The sequence below is a fragment of the Bubalus kerabau genome, chromosome 11 (assembly GCF_029407905.1).
Source record: "Bubalus kerabau isolate K-KA32 ecotype Philippines breed swamp buffalo chromosome 11, PCC_UOA_SB_1v2, whole genome shotgun sequence".
NCBI lineage: Eukaryota > Metazoa > Chordata > Mammalia > Artiodactyla > Bovidae > Bubalus > Bubalus kerabau.
The window spans coordinates 65,757,416-65,780,262 of record NC_073634.1 but is presented as its reverse complement, the minus strand read 5'-3'; the positions used below and the strand labels follow the sequence as shown (position 1 = coordinate 65,780,262).

Genomic DNA, 22,847 nt, shown 5'->3' with positions numbered 1-22,847 from the left:
ATTTTAAAGGAAAGTTCCATATGACTTTAGGATTAGATATGACAAGTCAATTGCTTCAAATCTTTTTGTTGAATGAGGTAGAGCAGGAGTTGGCAGATTTTTTTCTCTGTAAAGCCAGATAAGTGAATATATTTTGTTTTGCAGGCCATCCATAAACAAATAAGTGTGGGTGTGTTGCAATGAAACTTTATTTACTAAAACAGGCAGCAGGACAGATTTGTTTTCTAGGCCATAGTTTGTTGATCCCTGCTGCTGCTGCTGCTGCTGCTAAGTCACTTCAGTCGTGTCCGACTCTGTGATTCCATAGATGGCAGCCCACCAGCCTCCCCCCATCCCTGGGATTCTCCAGGCAAGAACACTGGAGTGGGTTGCCATTTCCTTCTCCATGCTGATCCCTGAGGTAGAGCCAAAAATTTTAAATGAAGATTCAAATAACCAGAATCCACTAACTGAACGGTACCACCCACCATAAGGAGGAACACTTTAACAGTTCAATAAGAAAGCAGCTAATAGAATTAACAAAGATTCTGATTAAAACTAAACTTCCTAACATTTTATTTTTAAAAATTAAACTGTATATTATAGTTTATTTACAATGTTGTGCCAATCTGACTTACAACAAAGTGACAGGTATACACATATATGCATTTTTAAAAAATATTCTTTTCCATTATGGTTTATCACAGGATGTTGAGTATAGTTCCCTGTACTATACATTAGGACCTTGTTGTTTATCCATTTTAAATGTAAACAGTTTGCATCCGTCAACCCCAAACTCACAGTCCATCCCTCTCCCTCCCTCCCTCTCGGCAGCCCGAAGTCTGTTCTCTATGAGTCTGTTTCTGTTTTGTAGATAGGTTCCTTTGTATCATATTCTAGATTCCACATATAAATAATATCATTATTTTTTAAAGTATATTGTTTTAACTATCCACAAGACCAGTTTGATGCTAAAAGGGCTATATCTTGTTCATAGTAATAAACATTGCCAAATTTCATTTACTACTAGTTAATTCCAGTAAGTAAATGGCTGATGTAATTATAATACTTCAGTAGAGGACTGTGGACCCAAGGGACTGAGACTCAGTTTCAGAGTTTATAAACGGAAGTTATCAGGGCCTACCTCACAGGGTGAATAATAAATTAGAGGAGTGAATGTTTGACACTCCGTGTGTGCTCAAGAAGTGATAGCTTTTACGACTACTGTTGTTATACAGATGACACATACAGACAAAATGGCATGCCAAGGAATAAAATAAATGTCAAAACTAGGTTCAAATCTCACTAAGGCTATTTCTCTACCACTATTTAACATTCTATATCATGATTAAAATACTTGTCGCAATTTATATCCATTTCTACCATATTATAATAAGAAATTAAATAAACAAAATATTTTGTGTGCTCCCTAAGTTCTTCCTATCAAGTTAGGAGACAAGTACCTAAGTAAAAATATCTGTCATTAAGAGCTGCTTATATAAACAGAACCTGTTATTGCTACTTCTTGGGGATTTTAAATTTTGAAAACTGGTGATCATTTTGGTGGATAGTTGGCATTTGTGACTTAAATCTTGATCATATTATGAAATACAAAGAGTATAAACCACACGTTAGGGGTATTAAGTGCTTTACTTCCCAAGAAGCACAATAAAGTTCAAAGATGTGGTGGAACATAGTCCAAATAACTTAGTAAGCAAAAGAGGTATAAGAACATAACATTAATGCCAGAAGAAGAGAAACTAACCTACCACAAGAATAGCTTCTCCTGTGATCAGGTAGAGAAACTTCTTAAAAAAAAACAAAAACAAAAACAAAAACGGATTTTCTAAAACACTGTAATCAGACACTAAATTTTAAAAAACTCACTGCTATTTTGAGTAAGACTGATACTGCTAAAGGTTTCAGGTTTTTGTCATGCAATTTTTCCCTCAACACTGCCAGCCAAGGAAATTTAATATGTGCAACAGCCTTAAAGTCAATAAAGTGAAATATTTTTTAAACTTTGATTTAGTCTACTATACATGAGCAAATTATTCATGTAACACTACAATTTAGTTTCTAACAAAGTAAACTGTAAATTTTTACTAAAGAGTCAGTGTTGCACTCCTAATCAATGTGATGGTAACAAAAAAAAGTACACACACATTTAGCATACCAAATATTTAGCTGAGGTTGTAACAGTAACTAAATAGTAACTAAATAAAAAACTACCCACTCCAGTTACTTGAATTTCAAATGCCTTCAACTTCAAAGAGGAAAAATAACCATCAGTTCTCTCTTGAATTTAGAATTAGAAAACTGGTGACTGAGCCATGTTTGTCATGTTTGACATATCAAATTCCAGCCTGCAAACAGCAGCGCATCTGGCCATTAAACCTTTAAAGAAACTTGGGCTCTGACAAATGTGGGGTACTTGTCCTTCCAGGCAAGTACCAGGCTCCCTTTTATTTTCTCTGTTGTGTCCAGTGCTAGGAAGCCAAGGGAGAAGAAAGTCTGCTATTTACAGAGAAGTGCACTTGTGCTCAAAAGAATTCCTACTTGTCAAAACTATTCTGAGAATGGAAACTAGCCAGAAGCAGCAGTTTCACTCTCAAGATAGTCTGACAGATGAGTATACAGGCCAACTAGGGGTATCCTACATAAATTATCATTTGCCTATTACATTTTGCTATTCACCAAAACAGCTGGCAACACTGTTTCTTGCACCTTTAAAAGCCTGTTCAAAGAAATGCATTTCTGAGATTATTCACGAACAGCTAACATTTATTAAACACTTGTTATGTGTAAGACACTGTGCTAAGCACCTTCACATGTACAATTTCATTTTATCTTTATAATGAGAGTTTTGAAGTAAGTCCTATTACTGTTCTCTACATCTCAGGTTCAGGGAAGTAGCTAATGCAAGTCAGTGCTGAACCTGGATCTGAATCTAGGAGGGTGACTCCAGAGCCTTGATTTTTAGGTATCAATAATTTCACATCATGGCAAATAGATAGGGAAACAGTGTCAGATTTTATTTTCTTGGGCTCCAAAATCACTGCAGATGGTGACTGCAGCCATGAAATTAACACTTGCTCCCTGGAAGAAAAGCTATGACTGACCTAGACAGCATATTAAAAAGCACAGACATTACTTTACCGACAAATTTGTATAGTCAAAGCTATGGTATTTCCAGTAGTCACATATGTGAGAGTTGGGACTATAAAGAAAGCTGAGTGCTGAAGAATTGATGCTTTTGAAATGTAGTGTTGGAGAAGTCTTGAGAGTCCCTTGGACCGCAAGGAGATCAAACCAGTCAATCCTAAAAGAAACGAGTCCTGAATATTCATTGGAAGGACTGATGGTGAAGCTGAAACTCCTGATGCGAAGAACTGACTCATTGGAAAAGACCTTGATGCCGGGAAAGACTGAAGGCAGGAGGAGAAGGGGACGACAGAAGATGACACGGTTGGATGGCATCACTGATTCGATGAACATGAGTTTGAGGAAGCTCCGGGAAGTGGTGATGGACAGGGAAGCCTGGCATGCTGCAGTCCACGGGGTCACAAAGAGTCAGACGTGACTGAGCGACAGAACTGAACTGTATTGTAACCAGGACCAACTTCTGCAGTAGGCACAGGGCCTGGGGTCCACAATAATTTTAAGGGTTCATGAGAACATTTTAATAGTTAATATCAGCATACTCATTTTTATACCAAGTTATAAAACAGAATTAATGGGGAAGGGGCTCACAAAAATCATACATGAAAGTCAAGTTGCTCAGTCGTGTCCGACTCTTCGCGACCCCATGGACTGTAGCCTACCAGGCTCCTCCGTCCATGGGATTCTCCAGGCAAGAGTACTGGAGTGGGTTGCCATTTCCTTCTCCAGGGGATCTTCCAGACCCAGGGATCGAACCTGGGTCTCCCGCATTCCAGGCAGATGCTTTAACCTCTGAGCTACCAGGGAAGCCCAAAATCATATGTGGTCATGGCTATACTACCTTCCAAAGGTTCACTGGCTTTTATAGGATTTCTCTATCTTTCCCAATTTTCTCATTTCTCATATATTTGTTTTCCTATTAGGAAAGACGTATTAGGGTCTTTATTACCTTGGATGTCTCTATATTTTATTTTCTTCAACCCATACAGGATTTCTGGGAAAGCAAAAATGATTACCAAATAAATGACTACCAAATGTTTTAATTCATCAATGAGGGCAAACCACTAAGCCTGAATTATACTCACTCCCAGTTCTGTCCTATCTCCATGTCTGGGCTTGGAGGAAGAAAGCCCTCGGATATACAAGCAATCATTTCATTTTATTCACTGACGCAAGTAAGTCATACTATCTAATATAGGGCTTCTCAGCTGATATGGCTCAGTTACAAACAGGTTTACAGGTCTTCCAAAAATACTGAAAGCTATATATGGACATATGGTATTATTCCCTCTTGTGATGGCTAATTTTATGCATCAATTTGACAGGGCCAAGAGGTGCCCAGACATTTGGTCAAACATTTTTCTAGATATATCTGTGAGGGTGTTGCTGAATGAGATTAACATCTGAATTGGTAGACTAAGTAAAGCAGATTGTCTTCCTTAATATGGATGGCCTTCAATCAATTGAAGACAGTTTGCGGACTGTAGATCTTAGGATGTCCATGATCACCTCCATAACTGCATGAGCCAATTCCTTATAAAAAACTGGTCAGTCTGTCTCTCCATGCATGCATGCATGCATCCAACTTCCTGGTTCTATTTCTCTGGAGAACCTTTGACTAATACACCTCTGTTTTATATAAATGACTACACTGGGGTATAAAGAGCCTGTGTATTGAAACTCTCATTCAAAGTTCCAAAGGAGTATATAATGCCAGCACCAAAGATCCTAGAATCTGGCTCTTAGGCCAGAAAAAGGCACACCTCCTTTAAAGCACCTTGATTTTTTAAGGTAATTTCTAAAATTCCTTCAACATATTTCTAGTTAGTTTTCCTTTCTTCCTTACAAACAGTAGTCAATCGTGTCAACAGTTTTAATATTGATAGCATTACGTCTTGTTCTTAAGTGGAAGTTTAGAAGAAACATAAAATCCACTGGGCAATTTAATCTTCCATTTAAGAGGCTATCTTATGCCTTACCATCATTAAATATTAAGTAAGATATCAAGTACAATCTACAATTGTATACTTATCAATCCCTAATTTCAAGCTATATAAGAAGAGTAACCAATTCCCTATGCTCTAAAAAGATGGTTTGCTGCTTTTGCACAATTTCTGGATAAATCTAATAAAGTATTTCTATTTTGGAATTAAAGACCAGAATTTCAAATTTTCTGAAGGAAATAAAACAAAAGTAATTGCTGTCCAAATACTTCAAGCAAACAGAGCTATAAGGCCTAAAATCTCCATTTCTTTCTTTCTTTTCAAACTGAGATGTTATTGACTTACTATGTTTCATATGAATAGTTCAATATGTGTATATACTACAAAATGATCACCATAGTCACATATTTTTCTTTTCTTGTGATGAGAACTTTTAAGAACTACTCTCTTAGCAACTTTCAAAACAAAACGCAGTATTACTAACTGATCACCATGCTGTACATTATATCTCTAGGACTGATTTATTTTGTAACTGGAAGGTTGTACCTTTTGACTACTTAATTTCTTTATTTTGTTGCTTACTTATGTTTTCAGTCATAAGTTCAAGTGTTCACCTACAGAAAGGAAAACCTGCACAAATCTCAGGCAGGTGATTAAATAAACGAAGGTGAATATGTCATTACACTCAGTATGAGAATGCTGACTCTGCTAAGCAAACCAATAACTGAATCTCAAAATAATATAAGCCAAAGTATTAGTGATTCTCTTCTTTTTCCTTTTTGGGACATTCAATTTTTAAAGCTCTCAAGATAAATCTTCTTCTAATAACATTTTCCCAGTAGTGTTATCAATTAGATGGCTAATAAAAGAAAATGATTCATAGCTTCCTTTTCTATAGTCAATTAATATAAAGAGATTACTTACCCCAATTACCTAAATTCTCAAATAACACCCAGAGAAACATTTTAAAATTTTTTACAAAAGCTCAGAGTTTAATGCAGTGTTCATGACATTATTGCCTTTACCATATACCTAGGAAAAAGCATCTTGACTATTTCAATCAAGGTCCCTTTCTAGAACATTAACAGATTAAAAAAAATTAAACTGTTAGAACAATACACATAATGGTCTTTTGAAAAAACACTGCTTTCAAAGTAAGGAGATTTTTATTATTGTCATTTTATTTTGTTCAAATCTTAGCCCCAAAAGTGAAAAATAGTTTTGACCTTTTTCCAATTTGTACACTAGAGACAGCACTAATTTGCTTTTCTCTACAATTTATAAGAATGTTAACAGGAAAATGAAATAAACTGAACTCCAGGCTCTCAGAAAAAACAATATTCACTGAGGGGGAAGAATATTTCTCAATAAATGGTCATTATGGTTTTTACATCAAGATCTGAACCCTCTGAGGCTTGCTGGAATCACATTTGAGAACTGGGTTGACTAGGAACATTTTAGAAATTTGAAAGCGTTTTTTCTAGACTCTTCCCTAAGTAACAAATTATTGCAATAAGGTTGCAATAATTGTCTCAATCTAGGAAAGATATGTTTTATTAAAATGTTAAGATATCCCTTTGGTAGACTGAAAAAAGGAAAGTACTAAAAATAGGGACCTGGACAATGTCACATACATAGTGAAAAGTCAAAGAAATTTGAAATAACAACTATACCATTTGTCTGACTTCACAAACAATGAACTGTTGCCTGTGTTTGCTTAACTGCATTAACTGAGCTCTGAATTCTAAAAGACTCTCACAACATTCTGTCAAAGTACAATTTGATGGCACTCTGTTCAGGACTGAGCGACTGATCTGATCTGATCTGATCTGTTCAGGACAGAATTGCTGTATCTTGGTAAGATTCAATCTACAATCAAAGTTTTACAACTTACAATAAAAAAAAAAACACCCAATGTTTACATTAATATGTGAGGATTTCTGTGCTGTCCCCCATTACATGGTAGCAGCTAGGATAAAGATTTTAGGATAAATATTAGTAAATCTATTCCTCTCTAAGAGAACTAGATTAATGTGCATTTCAGCAGATTCTGAAAAAGGAAGAAATTACAGGTCACAGGCCTCCTTCACAATAGCAGGATAAGGATGAAAGTCACTTTCCATCTCCCCAACTCAATTCCTTTCCAAATTCCTCTTCTAGCCCCACTTCCAGCAGTTTCTCCTTTCCAACATCCATCTCCAAGTTTTGCTCATTTTGCATAACCCATTCAGCAAAAAAAAAAGCTTGAGGATGGAACCAGACAAATCTCAGGAAGTCAATGCATCCTGCTATATCTATACCATTTGTGTTTTATTTTTACAAAACAGAATCATACTACAAGATTCTTATTTTTCAGTGTATTTTTTTCACTCATTAAAAGATTTACTGTCCTTTTATCTTTTCAAAAGTCTGCTGCAATAGATAATATCTACTTTTTACAGACAACTGAGTTCAGACGTAGTTTGTCCAAAATCATAATGCTATACGACACTGAGTCAAGATTCGAACTCAGATCTGTAAGATTCCATAAAGCCCATGTACTTTATTTCCTTCTAGTATATCTAGTTATCAAATTATACATAAATAACTAATCAGTTCATAGGTTGCAAAAAAAAAATCCTTTTTTAGGTGGTTATACTTTAAAAATTCATTATATAATGATGATGTTTAAAGTTCTAAGGTTATAAATTAAAGACCATCCAATACCAGTGTCACCCTATACTCTAGTAAGATGAAAGTAAACAGGGAAAGGATTAGGTCAAAAACCAATAGTCTTTGCTTTGCGTTATATAATTAATTCACTCTTTGTTTAAAATTGTAAGCTTCTGCCTCAATAATGAATTCAATAATGAATTAATCAACAAGAATAATACATATTAGCCAAACCATGTAATAACAGATTTAGCAAATTAAGCTATTCAGACACTCAATGTCAAATGAAAAGCGATCCGTTGTGTACTCCAATGGGTGGTACCATAATTTCTATAAAATCTTAACGTATTAGAGATATCAAAGCAATGATGTATAACCATTTCAATTAACCAGACTTCAGAAATATTTTCAATTGAAAATGGTTTGCTTAGCAAAAGATAACTGAAGAATCAGAGTTTGTTGATTCTGATTCTCAGTATCTTTAAAATAGGCCTGTGGACCAAGTTAATACTTGGTAATAATACATGTATCAATAAAAAGCAGTGATTTTCAAGGAAATGCTCTCTCCTACACTCCTAGGGTTGAGGAAAGGTTAAATGTAGCACAGGGTACAACTCAGGACTGCGGAACAATCTGAATAACATACTGCACCTCTACTTTAGGGGCTACTTTAGGTCAAAATAAACCTTAATGAATCTTCTCTGAAATTCTGGACCAGAAAAAGATAAAGGACAAGGGCTAAGGGGTACAAATATTCTCCCTGACAAGGCTAATTCCTAAGAAAAGTAAACATTAACACACATTTGCAAGAAATTATAAGCAAATAAATAGTCACATTAAGTCAAGGTATGGCTGTTTCTTGTCCTAGGTCTAACCCTCAGTTGTGTCCTACTCTTTGCAACCCCATAGACTATAGCCCACTAGGCACCTCTGTCCATGGGATTTTCCCAGGCAAGAATACTGGAGTGGGTTGCCATTCCCTTCTCCAGGGAATCTTCCCAACCCAGGGATCCAAGACCGGTCTCCTGCATTGCAGATAGATTCTTTACCATCTGAGCAACCAGGGAAGCCCTCTTGTTCTAGGTCTAACCCTTAATCTATCTCACAGCCTCATCCCAGGTCTTTTATTAGCTATTAAACTCTGAGGCCCAAATCTGCTTTTTTCAAATCCTTTTTCTAACCTTCAAGTCCCTATAGCCTTCAGCACAGACTGAGGTTTCAAATTCTGCTTGCTCTTGTCTACAATCAAAATTTGTCCTAGACAAAATTAAGAGATTATTTTCTGAGGCTTAAATCTTAGTTTAACATTGTAAAATCACTCTTAAGGTAGAAACCGAAGGATTTGGTGGAATAGTTCATTAGCTAACTAATGAATTTTTACATAAGTGGTATTTATATCTACCAAAAAACTAAGTTGATGAATTTCTATAAATATTAAAGAAACATATAAAGAAAAACCTTACCAAGCATTATTATAGGAATGTCTCTTTAATCAAGTGATTGTGAAACATGTAACTAATCTACAAATCTGGCAAACATTATGTATCATAAAGAGACTCCTTTAACAGGTACCCAATTACAAAATGCTCTTTGAAAAGCTGAATTAGAGACCTCCACAGCATTGTTATACAAAATAGAGAAAAATCAGTAAATACCTGAACTGAAGTGGTTGTTTCATGTAAATGACCACCAGCAACTGCTCCTTTGGAAGCTGCTAAGGAGACACTGTGCACTTTGGGGGTTCCCGGAGTATCAATCTTTTCATCTGTCCTATGTGACTGCCAGGCTTCCTTTCGATGATGAGATTCAGTGGCTTGCTGGTCTCCAAAAGCAGCCCAGGAACAGCTATCTTTCTGTCCATCCTCAAAAGCATTCCAATCTACAACCTGGCTAGGACCAGCTGAACTGAAGTCCGCAAAATCATCTGAGTCTTGAAAAGCACTGCAGTCATCTTGAATATTTGGCACAGAATCAAAGTCTCCAAACTCACCTTCTTGCCCAATTTCCAGTTTTGAAATAGGTTCAGTGCCTGTCCCAGTAGGTTTTCTTGCCAAACTGCATCCCTCTGATAAACTATCAGAAGACTGTTTTAGGTCTGACTCAGTAAATATCATTTCCTCTTGGCAAGAGACACTATTTGATTCCCCGAATTCTCCAAAGTCATCACCTGGTTCACTCAAATGTTGAAAGTGCTCTGAGGACTCTTCAAAAGTGACATCACTCATTGAATCTTGTGTACCAGCAGTAACAAAAGGTGGAGTTGTGCCACTGGCTGTGCCAAAGTCACCAAAATCATCCTCAATGGTATCGTTGCAAGTCACAAAGTCATTACTACTATCACCATTTTTTACACTCACAGAATCATCTAAAACACTTTCTTCTGTAGGATCAAAGCTGAGGCTCTGGGAGTCAGTAAACCCTCTAATTTCTTCTTTGGAAGAACCAACTTCATCGTCTGCATCCAAAGTTTTAGTAGAAACCATGCACGGATCAGCACATTTAGAAGTGAAAAAATCAAGATTTTCCTCAATTTTACATTGTTCTCTCCTACTGGCTTCTGAATTTTCAGCTGGGTCTGCCAAACTCCAAGCCTCTGACTGAACACTTGAATTGAAAAATTCATCTTGTTGCAATGTGGGAAGGCCTTGCTTTCCCCTGCTGAAACCCCTGTCACTCGCTATGCTTATTTCTAAAACACAAACCTGATCCTTTCTAGCAGTGTCTCCTTTATCATCAAAGCTTCTATCCATAGACACTTCTTTTATAGAATTCAGTTCATTGACTCTATTAATTTTGTTTTCCTGAATGGTTAGTGCTTCATCATTTAAAACTGTACATCCTATTTCTTCTAGTTGTATCCTTTCTTTTCTGGAAAATGTGGCAAAATCTGCAAATTCCTCAGCAGGACTAGGTGCATAGTCTAAATTATACTCAGTACTATGAGTGCTAAGAGGCTTTCGTCCTTTTGAATCAGCTGCAGCATCCAGATCATCTGTTCCCTGAGGATTTACAGTTTCCAACACTGCAAACCCATTTGTTAGAATCTCCAGACAAGGCGGCTTTTCACCATTGCAGCTCTCTAACTGTTTGTTCTGATGAACAACATTCAGGTCAGTTCTAAAATCCCCTGGAGAGAAACTTTCAGGTGTTCCAACATTCTGTCTCTGCTCCACTTCTTTATCTCGTGGACTTTCTATGCCATCAATGGAAGTATCTAAAGTTTTAGATGAAATTATTTCTTTGCTGGTGGTAGAAAGTAAAACATCAGACTGTCCTTTCACAGGAGAAGAAAGTTCAGCAGTGATGTCTTTATCGTTACTATTTTTAATGGACTTAAAGCTTGTAAGGCCATCTACACTTTCTGAGAAATCATGAATTGGCATAAAATGGTTTGAAGGTACAAACTCTTCCTTGGGACGAGTGTAATCTGGTGTATCAAAATCAACAAACCCTACACCAGAAGGGCTAACTTCAGAAAACCCACCAAATTCCCCAAATTCATCGTCATCATCATCCTCAGCTCCGTTGTCTAGTGGTGGTGGGGATGAAGAGTACATTCGAATGATGTCTGGCTCCATCGTTCAATTGCTTTCAATACTTAATTTACACCTGGGGGGAAAAAAAAAAGATTTCTTTTAGGGAACAGATTACATACAACAAAGTCATTCAGAATTCTTTCAAAGAAACTTCAAAACAGTGTAAATTTACAGTGCTCTGCTTTTTATTTTTTAAACTATTTTTCTGTAAAGCAATTATCCTTCAATTAAAAATTAAATAAAATTTAAAAAAAACCTAAAAAAACCAACTATTTTTATCTTAGGTAAGATTACACAGGTATAATATAATGGCAAAACAAAACAAAACAAAACACCTTTTACACTGTATGTTTCCAAGGGCATTGGTAGCACATTACTGAATCTGAGGATTCCAGAAAATTTCATATAAACACTTACAAAAGTACATCTATAAGAGTCTCTCTTGGGGCACTTGCTTGTTCTCTTAGACTCTCCTTCTAGTTCACTGGGGACTCAGGGCTTGCCTTGTGGATTTGTAGGAATTCTTTATAAATAAAATGAAAATTCTGTCTCTAATAATGGCTGCAAATATTTTCCTCAATTTGCTTTTCAATGTTTATTTCTGACTCAAGTTAATTTTTTCTGATTTTAAAGACTTTATTTTTTCAGAGAAGCTTCAGGTTCACAACAGAATTGAGCAGAAGATATAGAAACTTCCCATATGGATCCTATCCCAATTAATTTGCACAGTTTCCTCTGTTATGAACATCTTCTACCAAAGTGGTAAATTTGTTACAACTGATGAACCTACACTGACACATCATTATTACCCAAAGTCCATAGTTCATATTAGGGTTCATTCTTGGTGCTATACATTCTGAGTTTGGACAAATACATAAAGACATGCATCCACCAGTACAGTATTACACAGAATAGTTTCACTGTCCCTCAAATCCTGTGTTCCACCTCCTCTATTCATCTGTCCCTCTCCTCTACCCTGGCAACCACTGATTTTCTTATTGTCTCCATAGTTCTGCTTTTTCTAGAATGTTATTTAATTAGACTTACAGAGTATGTAGCTTGTATATACTGTATGATTGGCTTCTTTCACCTAGTAATATGTATTGAAGGTTCTTCCTCCATGTCTTTTCATGGCTTGAAAAATTTATTTTCTTAAACTATTGAATAATATTCCATTACCTGAATATACCACAGTTAAATTTTTTATAACTTTCCATTTTGAAATTGCTTAGGACTCACAAGAAGTTGTAAAAATAGTACAGAGTTCTCACATATGCTCTCACCCAGTTTCCCTCAGTAAGAATACAGTAAACAACAACAGTACATGATCAAACCCTGAAACCGACATCCGTATAACCTATTAAATCAGCTACAGACCTTGTTTAGATTTCATCACTTTTCCTTTCTTAGGGTGTCTGCACAGTTTTATGAAACTGATTATACGTGCAGATTAGATTTCACTGTCACTATAACTGGGGTTAGAACTGTTGCAAAAATAGTTCAATAATATCAGTATAAAGTCCTTTGTGTAATCCCTAGTCATGCCCTTCCATAAACCCAAACTGTTGGAAACTAATAATCTATTCTCCATCATTCTAATTTTGCTATGTCAAGAGTGTTATCTAAATGGAATTATGTAATATGTAACCCTGTGAAGTTGGCTTTTTCACTCCCCTTAATGCCCTCAAGATCCATCCATGTTGTTGTATGTGTCCACAGTTCATTCCTTTTTATTGCTAAGTAGTATTCCACTCGGAGAAGGCAATGGCACCCCACTCCAGTACTCTTGCCTGGAAAATCCCATGGACAGAGGAGCCTGGAAGGCTGCAGTCCATGGGGTCACTGACGGTCGGACACAACTGAGCGACTTCACTTTCACTTTTCACTTTCATGTATTGGAGAAGGAAATGGCAACCCACTCCAGTGTTCTTGCCTGGAGAACCCCAGGGACGGGGGAGCCTGTTGGGCTGCTGTCCATGGGGTCACACAGAGTCGGACACGACTGAAGTGACATAGCAGCAGCAGTATTCCACTATTTAACTTAAATGCAGAGTACACCATGAGAAACGCTGGGCTGGAAGAAGCACAAGCTGGAATCAAGATTGCCAGGAGAAATATCAATAACCTCAGATATGCAGATGACACCACCCTTATGGCAGAAAGTGAAGAGGAACTAAAAAAAAGCCTCTTGATGAAAGTGAAAGAGGAGAGTGAAAAAGTTGGCTTAAAGCTCAACATTCAGAAAACTAAGATCATGGCATCTGGTCCCATCACTTCATGGCAAATAGATGGGGAAACAGTGGAAACAGTCTGACTTAATTTTTTGGGGCTCCAAAATCACTGCAGACGGTGACTGCAGCCATGAAATTAAAAGACACTTACTCCTTGGAAGGAAAGTTATGACCAACCTAGACAGCATATTCAAAAGCAGAGACATTCCTTTGTCAACAAAGGTCCGTCTAGTCAAGGCTATGGTTTTTCCAGTGGTCATGTATGGATGTGAGAGTTGGACTGTGAAGAAAGCTGAGTGCCAAAGAATTGATGCTTTTGAACTGTGGTGTTGGAGAAGACTCTTGAGAATCCCTTGGACTGCAAGGAGATCCAACCAGTCCATTCTAAAGGAGGTCAGCCCTGGGTGTTCATTGGAAGGAATGATGCTAAAGCTGAAACTTCAATACTTTGGCCACCTCATGCGAAGAGTTGACTCACTGGAAAATACCCTGATGCTGCAAGGGATTGGGGGCAGGAGGAGAAGGGGACGACAGAGGATGAGATGGCTGGATGGCATCACCAACTCGATGGACCTGAGTTTGAGTAAACTCCGGGAGTTGGTGATGGACAGTGAGGCCTGGCGTGCTGCAATTCATGGAGTCACAAAGAGTTGGACGCAACTGAGCAACTGAAATGAACTGATTCCACTATAGAGATGTCACCACAGTTTGTTTTTCCATTTACTCCATGTAAGACATCTAGGTTATTTTCAGTATTTTTACAACTACAAGTAAAGCTGCTATGAACATTTGTGAACAGACTGTTATGTGAACATGAGTTCTCATTTCTTTAAGATGAATACTCAGGAGTGCAAAGGCTGGGTCACATGGTAAGTGTGTAATTAATATTATAAGCCAAACTGTCTTCCCAAGTTAACTTTTAAGGGGTCAAATTGATTTTCCATTAGTAGTTTTCTTCATTATTTTGCTGTCATAAAGGCTTAAATTTTAAATTTAATAAATATTCACTTTTATTTTCTTCTATTTTACAGGGTTTTTTTTTTACATTTAATAAATTTACAATTTATTTTGGCATACAGTCTAAAGCAAAGGTCTAAGTGAATTTTTTTGTAACTAGCAATTATCACAGTCACATTTCTTGAATAATTCTTCCCAGGCCTGTTAGTTTATGATATTTCCTTTTTTTTTTTTACACATTCAATTCTTATATGGAATCTGTGTATGAGTTATTATTTTCCTCTGTACTAAACAGTCAAAAGTGTCACAAGACAGACTTATCAGTAAAAGGAAAGGGAAGATTAATATCAAAGTCCTAGAATAAAACAGCCCATAAACAATAAATTGATCCTCACAGTTGTCAAGTTAGACACAAGAGGAAATTGTTTACTACAAAATTTAACCAGTTTTGCAAGATAACAACAATAAATTCTTTCAACTCTCAGGATAAAATTTCTTAAGATCTTCCAGTTTTAGAGAGAAGGTGCCTTATAAACCACATAATTTAATTCAGAGAGGAGGAAAATGAGGCTCACTGATGAGCAACTTTACTGAGTTATATAGCTGGTTAGCAGAAAATGGCTTCAGAATACAAAAAGATCTTTAGGTTAATGACTGGTCAGTGCTGAAAGAAATAAGCAAGTCAGAAGAAAAAAGATCCCATTGTAATGTATCTACTTTAAATTGTTTACCTTACAAAATCAGCATTATAAAGAAGGAAATAACTGCTTTAGTTCCAAGATACTTTTTTTCCCTGCTGATTTAAAGAGAAAATCATACACACAGTAAAAGATACACATAAATTCTATTTTCTTCCCTTGTTGAGCTTCCTAATAACTCCTTCTAATGCTGGGTGTACAAGGTCATTTGGCCTCTAACAGTTTCCCTATAATTATGAAGTTCCTAGTGTTTAAAATTATTCTTCAATTGTTAACCAAAGTGTGGAGAAAGGGACACTTGCACACACATACAGAAGGCAATTTGGCTATACTATATGAACTCTTTTTTTTTTTTTTTTTCGTTAAACAAAACGCTCCAGAGGGATTACTTAAGCAAATTATGCCATATCATTACAATAGGATCCTTCTGAATCTTTTTAATATAATTCCTTTTTTAAATTTAAAAGCAATCATAATGATGCAGACATGTCAAAAGGACACAAAAACCAGCTTGAAGGGGTTACTACTGTTTAAATCAGTGACAACTTCAGGATCAAAATAAAGATGATGATGGATTATAATTCACTGAATAAAATAATAAACTATCAGCTCTCATGGATATAAACATGTAAATAAATAAACTGAAAGTTAGATTAGGAACAAGATATTGCACAGCTTCAAAATACCTCCCCACAACCTACTTAATTACAAAGGGAACAAGGGTAACTTTCCCCTGGTGAAGACTGACACTTAGATTAAGTGATCAAAGTCAGTATCATTAGAAGCAGAAATACAGAAATCATGCATCTATCACCTGATAAGATGCAATGAGGACACAGACTCCTTTCTGGAATCCCTGCCAAAAATACACAGTCTGACTCGATTCATGAGGAAACTTCAGAAAAATTCAAATAAATAGATAATCTATAAAACAACTGGTCTATAATAATCTTCAAAAGTATCAATGCCATGAAAATAACAGAAAAATTGGAAAACTGTTCCAGACTGAAGTTGACTAAAAGAGCTGTGGCAAGTAAATACTACACTTGATTCTAAACTGGCTCCCCTTTCTATACAGGTCATTATTGGATGACTGTGAGACTTGAATAGAGCCCAAGGAGTAGCAGCAATGCACTGATGCTTTCTTGATTTTGATGGTAGTGTTGTGGTTATGTAAGAGAAGTCCTCAGTATACACACTGAAATATTTGGAAGAGATGGGGCAACAGTCTCAAACTGTTCTGGGAAAAAAAAAATCTTATTTGTACTAAACCTGCAACTTTTTGTAAGTTTCTGATTACTGCAAGATGAAAAATAAAAAAAGTTAAAAGCATCCCAGGAGATTTATGCTTGCATTTAAATATGCCTATTTTATAATAAAATGTGTTACTTACACAATAATAATGCTTTATTAAAAATTACAGCAGATATGCATAAAATTTACCAAATTTAAACCACTTTTAAGTGTACGGTTCAGTGGCTTTAAGTGTATTGACACTGTTGTACAACCATCACCAGCATCAATCTCTGGAACTTTTTTATCCTCCAAAACATCAAAGTGCCTTTGTACTTACTAAATGACAACTCCCCATTCTCCATCCCCACCCCCTAGCTCCTGCAGCCACCATTCCACTGTCTGTCTCTAGGAATTTTGACTACTCTAGGTGCCTCCTGTAAGAAGAATCATGCAGTATTTGTTCTTCTGTAACTGGTTTACTTCACTTTCCATGATGTCCTCAAGGTTTATACATATTGCAGCATGTGTCAGAATTGCATTCTTTTTAAGGTTGAATACGATCCTATTGTATGTGATACTATCATCTGCTGATGAACAGATGGGTTGGTTCCACATTTTGGCTACTGTGAATCATGCTTCCATGAATGTGAGTGTATAACATACCTTATTTTTTAAAACGTTTTACTTTGAAAGAATAATAGATGAACGAAGTTGCAAAAACGGTAAAGTCCTGTGCACCCTTCACCCAGCTCCTTCTAATGGTGACATCTCAGATAGTTCTAGCATAATAGCAAAACTGGAAACACTGGTACTACCATCAACTGAACTACAGACCTTTATTCTGTTTTCACCATTAAAAAAAAAAACCAAAAAAAAACACTTGCATTCTTTTGTGTTTGTGACTGTGAAGAAGGCTGAGCGCTGAAGAATTGATGCTTTTGAACTGTGGTGTTGGAGAAGACTCTTGAGAGTCCCTTGGACTGCAAGGAGATCCAACCAGTCCATTCTGAGGAGATCAGGCCTGGGGTTTCTTTGGAAGGAATGATGCTAAAGCTGAAACTCCAGTACTTTGGCCACCTCATGTGAAAAGCTGACTCACTGGAAAAGACTCTGATGCTGGGAGGGATTGGGGGCAAGAGGAGAAGGGGACGACAGAGGATGAGATGGCTGGATGGCATCACTGACTCGATGGACGTGAGTCTCAGTGAACTCCGGGAGTTGGTGATGGACAGGGAGGCCTGGCGTGCTGCGATTCATGGGGTCGCAAAGAGTCGGACACAACTGAGTAAATGATCTGATCTGACAGTTCAATTTTATGCCATGTACAGATCTATGTAACCACCAGTATCAAGATACAGACCTGCCCCCACTCTTCCAACCCATTCCTGTCCCTGTTGAGGTTGTTCAGTTGCTCAGTTGTGTCCAGCTCTTTGCGACCCCATGGACTGCAGCATGCCAAGCTTCCCTGTCCTTCACTATATCCTGGAGTTTGTTCAAACTCATGTCCATTGAGTCAGTGATGTCATCCAACCATCTCATCCCCCTTTTCCTCCTGTCCTCAATTTTTCTCACCATCAGGATCTCTTCCAATGAGTTGGCTCTTTGCACCAGGTGGCCATAGTGTTGGAAGTTCAGCTTCAGCATCAGTCCTTCCAATGAATATTCTGGGCTGCTTTCCTTTAGGATTGACTGGTTTGATCTCCTTGCTGTCCAAGGGAGTCTAAAGAGTCTTCTCCAGCACCACAGTTCAAAAGCATCAATTTTTTGTCACTCAGCCTTCTTTATGGTCCAACTCTCACATTCATACATGACTACTGGAAAAACCATAGCTTTGATATATGGACCTTTGATGGCAAAGTGATGTCTCTGCTTATTAATACACTGTCCCTGGGCAACCACTAAGCTATTCTACATCTCCTTTAATTTTATGAAAAGTATTATGTAAATATAATCATACAGCATGTAACCTTTTGTGGTTGACTTTTTTCATTCAGTATAATGCACTTAAGGTCTGGGGCTGGATGAAACACAATCTGGAATCAAGACTGCCGGGAGAAATATCAATAACCTTAGATATGCGGATGACACCACCCTTATGGCAGAAAAGTGAAGAAGAGCTAAACAGCCTCTTGATGAAAGTGAAAGAGGAGAGTGAAAAAGCTGGCTTAAAACTCAACATTCAGAAAACTAAAATCATGGCATCCGGTCCCTTCACTTCATGGCAAATAGATGGGGAAGCAATGGAAACAGTGACAGACTTTATTTTCTTGGGCTCCAAAAATCACTGCAGATGGTGATGACAGCCATGAAATTAAAAAGACACTTACTCCTTGGAAGAAAAGTTATGACCAAGCTAGTCAGCATATTAAAAAGCAGAGACATTACTTTGCCGACAAAGGTCCGTCTAGTCAAAGCTTTGGTTTTTCCAGTGGTAATGTATGGATGTGAGAGTTGGACTGTGAAGAAAGCTGAGCGCCAAAGAATTGATGCTCTTGAACTGCGGTGTTGAAGACTCTTGAGAGTCCCTTGGGGTTGTGGTAAGGACTGCCTGAGCAGATGCATACTGGAGTGGGTTCAGTTCAGTCGCTCAGTCATGTCCGACTCTTTGCGACCACATGGACTGCAGCATGCCAGGCTTCCCTGTCCATCACCAACTCATTAATAATACATACACTATTAGTGTATTTAAATAGTATTTATAATAAAGATGCTAAAGACATTTACATATAGGTTTCTGTGTGAACACAGGTTCTTATTTCTCTGGGATAACTGAGCAAGCACAGGATCACTGGATCTTATGTTAGCGCATGTTATTGGTAAAAAACTGCCAAACTATTTTTCAGAGTGCTGTACCATTTTACATTCTTATAACATTTTATTTGTAAAGGACCATCTGTGATGTTTAAGTAGAATCTGTTCATGGTTAATCTACTGCCTTTTCTGTTGTTTGAAAAATGAAACATTTTATTGTTTTCAGGCTTACTTCAAACTGGGATGTTAAGGCAAATACAAAGATCTGAATCAGGAACTTTGTAACCAACAACAGAAAGTAGTTTTTCTTCTTGTCCCACTTTAGCAAGGTATTCTCTCTCTCCTCCTTAGGTGCGACAGGCTTTATGAGACCCCCGGACTATAAACGTTTCCACATTCCTCAAAACCGTGTCACCTATTGATGAGAAGAACACGGGTTGCACGTTCACGTCAGCAGGTCTTGGCTCTGGTCCACCTCACCCTTCAGAAACCTGAGAGTGCCACTGCTCCTGGGTCTCAGCTAAGAATGCCAACCAGTCAGTGTGGAGGAGGCCTGAAATTTTCCAGAAAATTCTTCTGTGCCCAGGCCAATTCAGTAAAATTTGTGAACTGAAGTATATTTGTTCATTTTAGCTGAAGTGTAATGAATTTAAATATTAAGTCTGACTTAAACAAATCTACTTTTTTTTTTTAACCACAGGAAAATATGGATTTTTAAGTAGTTCTTTCTACCGAACAGAAGCACAGATGAGCTGACATTAATACTATGCCTGGCACACAACCACCTCAATAAATATTTCTTCATCCTTAATGAACTACTTACTTCACACACAAGGAGTCCATTATCCAATTTCTTTACAATCTGAACAAGCACTTGTGGGTGTGTGCATATGTGTTTTGCAGGGAAGGGGGGTATGCTCAACTTGCCTTTTTCTTGTCTGCTGATTCCAAGATCTGTTAGAGGACAGTAAACAAGTAACAGGGATATCTAGGAAAGACTGAAGTCAACAGTTTACACAAGGCTCTCATGACGGAGTAGTCATGGTAGTCCTAAAGGTATAACCAATCCCAAGAAAATATGAAACAATGCCCAAGGTTAAAGGACTGAGACCATAACCTCTGAACTAATTCAAAGGACCAGTAGTAGTTTGTTAAAAGATAGAGGCTTTGAAATAGAACAGGACAGTGTAACCCAAAAGTTCTCACCAGTAGTACCTTGAAGGATACTGGCTGTAGATACTTCCAAGTTAGAGAAAGACCACAAGAGGAAAAGCTTCTAAGCAGGTGCTTAGAATGATTCTGCATACTTCTCTGAGAGAGAGAGAATCCTTGACCAAACCTCTGTCCTTCATCATCCACACAAAGTATCCCCTACCCCAAAGAACCTTGAGCACACATTTGGTGGTAATGGTGGGGTCTCTAAGAGGCCCTCTAGGGAATCCCAGAATCATCCATTGAGAGTTCCTTCTGGACAAGCTAAAAACTCACCAAAGAGAAATCCCCATCTTTTACAACAGTGGTCCCCAAACTTTCTGGCAGCGGGATCGGTTTCATGGAAGACAGTTTTTCCACAGTGGGGGAAGGGGATAGTGCAGGAGGTAATGTGAGAGAGATGGAGAGCGGCAGATGAAGCTTCCACTCACCTGTTGCTCACCTCCTGCTGTGTAGCCCAGTTCCCAGCAGGCAAGGACTGATATTGGTTAGGGAAAGGTCCAAGGTCTGGGGATTGGGGATCCCTGTTTTATAGGACACCAGCCCAGCTTAATCAATGTATACATCAACTTTCAAAGCCAGACAGCACTTTCAGATGATGTAATCCAGCTTTACCAAGGACCCTTCACCCCAAACACATTTTTATAGGGACTGAGTTGGAAGTGGATGGTTGTGGTGAAGAACACAAGCAGAAAGGTTAGTGGTAAGAAAAGGGAAAAGACAACTGTATCTGAACTTATGCTACTGACTTAAATAGTATAAACGACACTGCTACTGCTAAGTCACGTCAGTCATGTCAGACTCTGTGCGACCCCATAGACGGCAGCCCAGCAGGCTCCCGTCCCTGGGACTCTCCAGGCAAGAATACTGGAGTGGGTTGCCATTTCCTTCTCCAGTGCATGAAAGTGAAAAGTGAAAGTGAAGCCACTCAGTTGTGTCCGACTCTTCGTGACCCCATGGACTGTAGCCTACCAGGCTCCTCCGTCCATGGGATTTCCCAGGCAAGAGTACTGGAGTGGACTAGCAAGCCTTATTTAATGGAACACACACACACACACTCACTACCTTTTTACCACAAAATGTTTGAGGTTTATAATTAATCACTTGTTTAAAAAAAAATCTTTTTTTTTTTTCAGAAAAATGAAAGAAAATACTATGTGAACAATTAACATCGATTTGCATTACAAATGTTGCCTGTTATTTCAGTAGTCCAAATTATTTAAATCTTTACTGTAATATCCTCATGGGAGTTTTCAGATACTATCACTATTAAAATGCACTGTCAATGAATCCTCCCAGCCTACATTCCTGCTTAGAAGTCATCTTGTCATAAAAACCAAAAGAAAAAGCTTTTCTTCTGAGCCATATGAAGATTTAAATTTAGTTAACTCTTTGTTTTCAATACATCTAGAGATGCCTGGACCATGATGTCACAAAAGTTTTCATGCTTCTAAAATTTTAAATCTATAAAATGATAATTTTCTTTTCTCTTTTTGAGTGGTTTATTCTCAGCGTATTAAATTGTTGAGTCACTAAGTGGTGTCTGACTCTTTGCAATCCCATAGACAGCCAGGCTTCCCTGTCTTTCACTATCTCTGAGAGATTGCTCAAACTCATGTCCATTGAGTTAGTGATGTCATGGTGCTCAACGGTGGCTAGCAAAACATGGTGTTCAATGGTGGCTAACAAACCAAAGAGAGCCCCTAAAAATAAAATCTTTTTAGTAAAGACCTGAGAAAGGTGATGGTGTTTGTTTCATTTTAGGATTATCATCCTCCCTTCAACATAGGGTGCAAACTTTAAAACTCCCACAATTCCAAAGCTGAGTATTTTTCAGAGACCTCAGAATTTCTCTGAACTTGCCATTTTAAAAACAAAAATCCAAGACACTACTGGCATCAACTGTATCAATAATACACAATATTATTTAAAATATCTGTCAAATACAGAGTATATTCTACATACTTTCATTTCCTGCTTCCATCAATATTAATATTACTTTGGCACTATGTATCAATACTTATGTGAGAAGCACTTGTGAATTATCTCATTCAGTCCTCACACTATGGTATGAGATATGAATGATTATATTCATTTTACAGATAAGTTTCCTGAAACATCCACCAACAATTTGGAAGGAGAAAAAAAGGTGCTTATAAGGTAAGATGAAGAAAGTATAACCAACAGAAATGCCAAGAAGTGAATCTCTTATTTCAATATTAATGTACATAGTGGCAAAAATGTGGCAAATAATGAAAATAAGCAGCAAAATATCTTTATATCTAAGTTGTGCATGTGTGCTCAGTTACGTCTGACTCTTTGTGACACCATGGACCTTAGCCTGCCAGGCTTCTCTGTCCACAGAATTTTCCAGGCAAGAATACTGGAGTGGGTTACCATTTCCTACTCTGGGGGATCTTCCTGACCCAGGGATCAAACCCAAGTGCCCCATGTCTCCAGCACTGGCAGGCAGATTTTTCAAAAGACAAG

The 22,847-nt window shown here is 37.5% G+C and overlaps 1 protein-coding gene across 7 annotated transcripts in view; it reads right to left on the bottom strand.

The window, feature by feature from the left end:
* Positions 1–22,847, bottom strand: part of AFTPH (aftiphilin) — a 72,493-nt gene that overhangs the window by 29,265 nt on the left and 20,381 nt on the right. For all 7 annotated transcript variants that reach the window (XR_008700426.1, XM_055540466.1, XM_055540461.1 and 4 more), the window contains one exon: positions 9,392–11,345. Coding sequence is in view for 6 of the 7 variants with exons in the window: in XM_055540466.1 (XP_055396441.1) it covers positions 9,392–11,314 (1,923 nt within the window). In the remaining variant the exon portion in view is untranslated. The remainder of the gene's footprint in view (positions 1–9,391; positions 11,346–22,847) is intronic.